We start from the raw sequence: 2,277 nt of genomic DNA, 5'->3' as shown, positions 1-2,277 counted from the left end.
GTAGTTTAAACTGACAGGCTTGTATTGGGATTTTTTTATTTAGCAAATTTTTTGGTGTTAGTTAAAGTGATGCCAGAAAGGTACGGTATAATTTCAGCCAGTAGCACTCAAGAGTCAAAACGTATCCCTGAAAATAGGGAACATCATCCATTACTTGAATTTTTGGGGAGATGCAATATGTATGATATGTTAACAATTACAAAATTGTAAAATATGTTACAAATTTGTAAGTGCTTAAGATCCCGTTCAATCTCCTTAAGAGGAATTAAAAAATGTAAAGATGATTGATTTATTTGAAAAAAAAAATTTAAATACACAATGCTATTTAAAGTTTTGTAACAGTTTCTCTAGTATCATGGTTATGAACCACAAAGGCTAGTTAAGTAACTACTCACAATTGATTATGTATTCACTGGTTAGGAATGTCTGTCTACGTTAAGTCAGCACACTGAACAAAAGATGAGTAATAATACATAGTTTAACCTAAAAGATTTTCACTCTTAAATCCATATGTGTGATTTCCTCTACTATAATAACATTGAGTCATTATACCAGCATTTAAAAAAGGCATCTTTCAAAGTTTTTCAAAAAAGTATTGCACAATGTATGGAGAACATTCCATTTCAAGGCTGTTACTAACTGTTATAAACTCTCAAACGGTTTTGTTACTTTGTTTGAGAAACAGTCGATTTAGAAATAGCCATTCTAAAGACTGAGGGATGCAGTCCCTAAAAATGTGGACGTAAACTCAGTAGCCTCAGTAGGCCTCTAGAGCATGATGCTGATTCAGCAGTTTGAATAATGGAGCTAGGGATTCTTTAGGTTTGGTCAGGTATAAAAGAAAGGGTTAAACCAGGTAGAAAGTCAGTTCAGGAACAGCAACCAGCAGCACAGTGAGCAAATATGTCCAACACCAGCATGAACATGAGCAGGGTAAGCACTGGCAAGATTTCTTAGAATTATTTTTACTTTAATTTTCATAGATTGTTATAAAAAAGGTATCTTGTGCTCTAGCACCCCAAACTACAACATGATAATTTTACTTACCCCGATAACCTGGTTACCAGTGGGACTAAATAGCGCTGAAAATTCCTCTAAAATGTTTGTTTCATACAATTGTTTAATTCATAGAAATTATTCCCTTTTATTTTCAGGCCACCTTCTACGAGGACAGGAACTTCCAGGGCCGTTCTTATGAGTGCAGCTCCGACTGCCCTGACATGTCCTCCTACATGAGCAGGTGCCAATCCTGCAGGGTTCAGAGCGGCTGCTTCATGGTGTACGAGCGCCCCAACTACATGGGAAACCAGTTCTTCATGAGGAGGGGAGAGTACTCAGACTACCAGAGTATGATGGGAATGAGCGATGGTATCAGGTCCTGCCGCATGATCCCCATGGTAGGTTGAAAATATGTAATCTTAAAATAGACTGATCTTGTCATTGAAAATACAATTCTCATATTACAAATGTTTATATGTAATGTATCTGATCAATGAAACCTGTTCTTTCCCACTAACAGCACCGTGGAAACTTCAGGATGAGGATCTATGAGAGGGAGAACTTCGGAGGTCAGATGATGGAGCTGATGGACGACTGTGACTCCATCCAGGAACGTTACCGCATGTCTGACTGCCAGTCCTGCAACGTGATGGACGGCCACTGGCTGATGTATGAGCAGCCCCACTTCAGAGGCAGGCAGATGTACATGAGGCCTGGAGAGTACAGGAACTTCAGGGAGATGAGCATGGGAATGGGAGGCATGAGCGGTGGCATGAGGTTCATGAGCATGAGGCGTATCATGGATAACATGACTATGTAATTTTCTCAAAGGTTGTACGGAAATGGTTGATTAAATTTATTTCAACATTTTAAAACTGCTACATTTTCTTATTTTTGTGATTGTTTTACTCAGAGCACTCCATGTTTAAACATTTCATTATTTCACTCTCCTACATTTTTAACATTTCAAATTTCTGTGTAGATATCTGTTTGTTCACAATAGATGTATGCTGATGTAAAATAATATCCAGTGATATTTAAAATCTTTAGTTTAGAAAATATATAATATTACTACATATTATTTTGCAATGCACAATTTTAATGATTTTCAAATAAACTCATTTTTAAAAAATTCAAAAGATAACAGAGTATCTAAAATAATAATTATAGGGTGGGAGGAATGTTAGCAACAATTAATTTGCATTTGTTAACAAATCTCATATCTATAAAACCACGGTCAAGGTGTAATTAGACATGCAGCAAACAAGTTTAAAAGTT

The 2,277-nt window shown here is 36.4% G+C and overlaps 1 protein-coding gene across 1 annotated transcript; it reads left to right on the top strand.

Moving 5' to 3' along the window:
- Positions 1–837: 837 nt before the first annotated feature.
- LOC106586361 (gamma-crystallin M3) lies at positions 838–1,874 on the top strand. Its single transcript, XM_014173558.1, has 3 exons — positions 838–933; positions 1,155–1,397; positions 1,520–1,874. Exons 1-3 carry the CDS (start codon positions 904–906, stop codon positions 1,817–1,819), a joined length of 573 nt encoding a protein of 190 aa, XP_014029033.1. The 5' UTR covers positions 838–903; the 3' UTR covers positions 1,820–1,874.
- Positions 1,875–2,277: the final 403 nt, after the last annotated feature.

This window comes from Salmo salar, chromosome ssa25 (genome assembly GCF_905237065.1).
Source record: "Salmo salar chromosome ssa25, Ssal_v3.1, whole genome shotgun sequence".
Taxonomy (NCBI): Eukaryota; Metazoa; Chordata; class Actinopteri; order Salmoniformes; family Salmonidae; genus Salmo; species Salmo salar.
Note: the sequence above shows the minus strand (reverse complement) of the source record. Positions and strands in the feature narration are given on the sequence as shown.

Bases quoted from the DNA above. Each gene is read 5' to 3' on its own strand.
- LOC106586361 (XM_014173558.1), top strand. From the start codon at position 904: ATGTCCAACACCAGCATGAACATGAGCAGG. The intron at 934-1,154 runs GTAAGCACTGGC...TTTTATTTTCAG, and splicing joins CCAGCATGAACATGAGCAGG to GCCACCTTCTACGAGGACAG. The intron at 1,398-1,519 runs GTAGGTTGAAAA...TCCCACTAACAG, and splicing joins CCTGCCGCATGATCCCCATG to CACCGTGGAAACTTCAGGAT.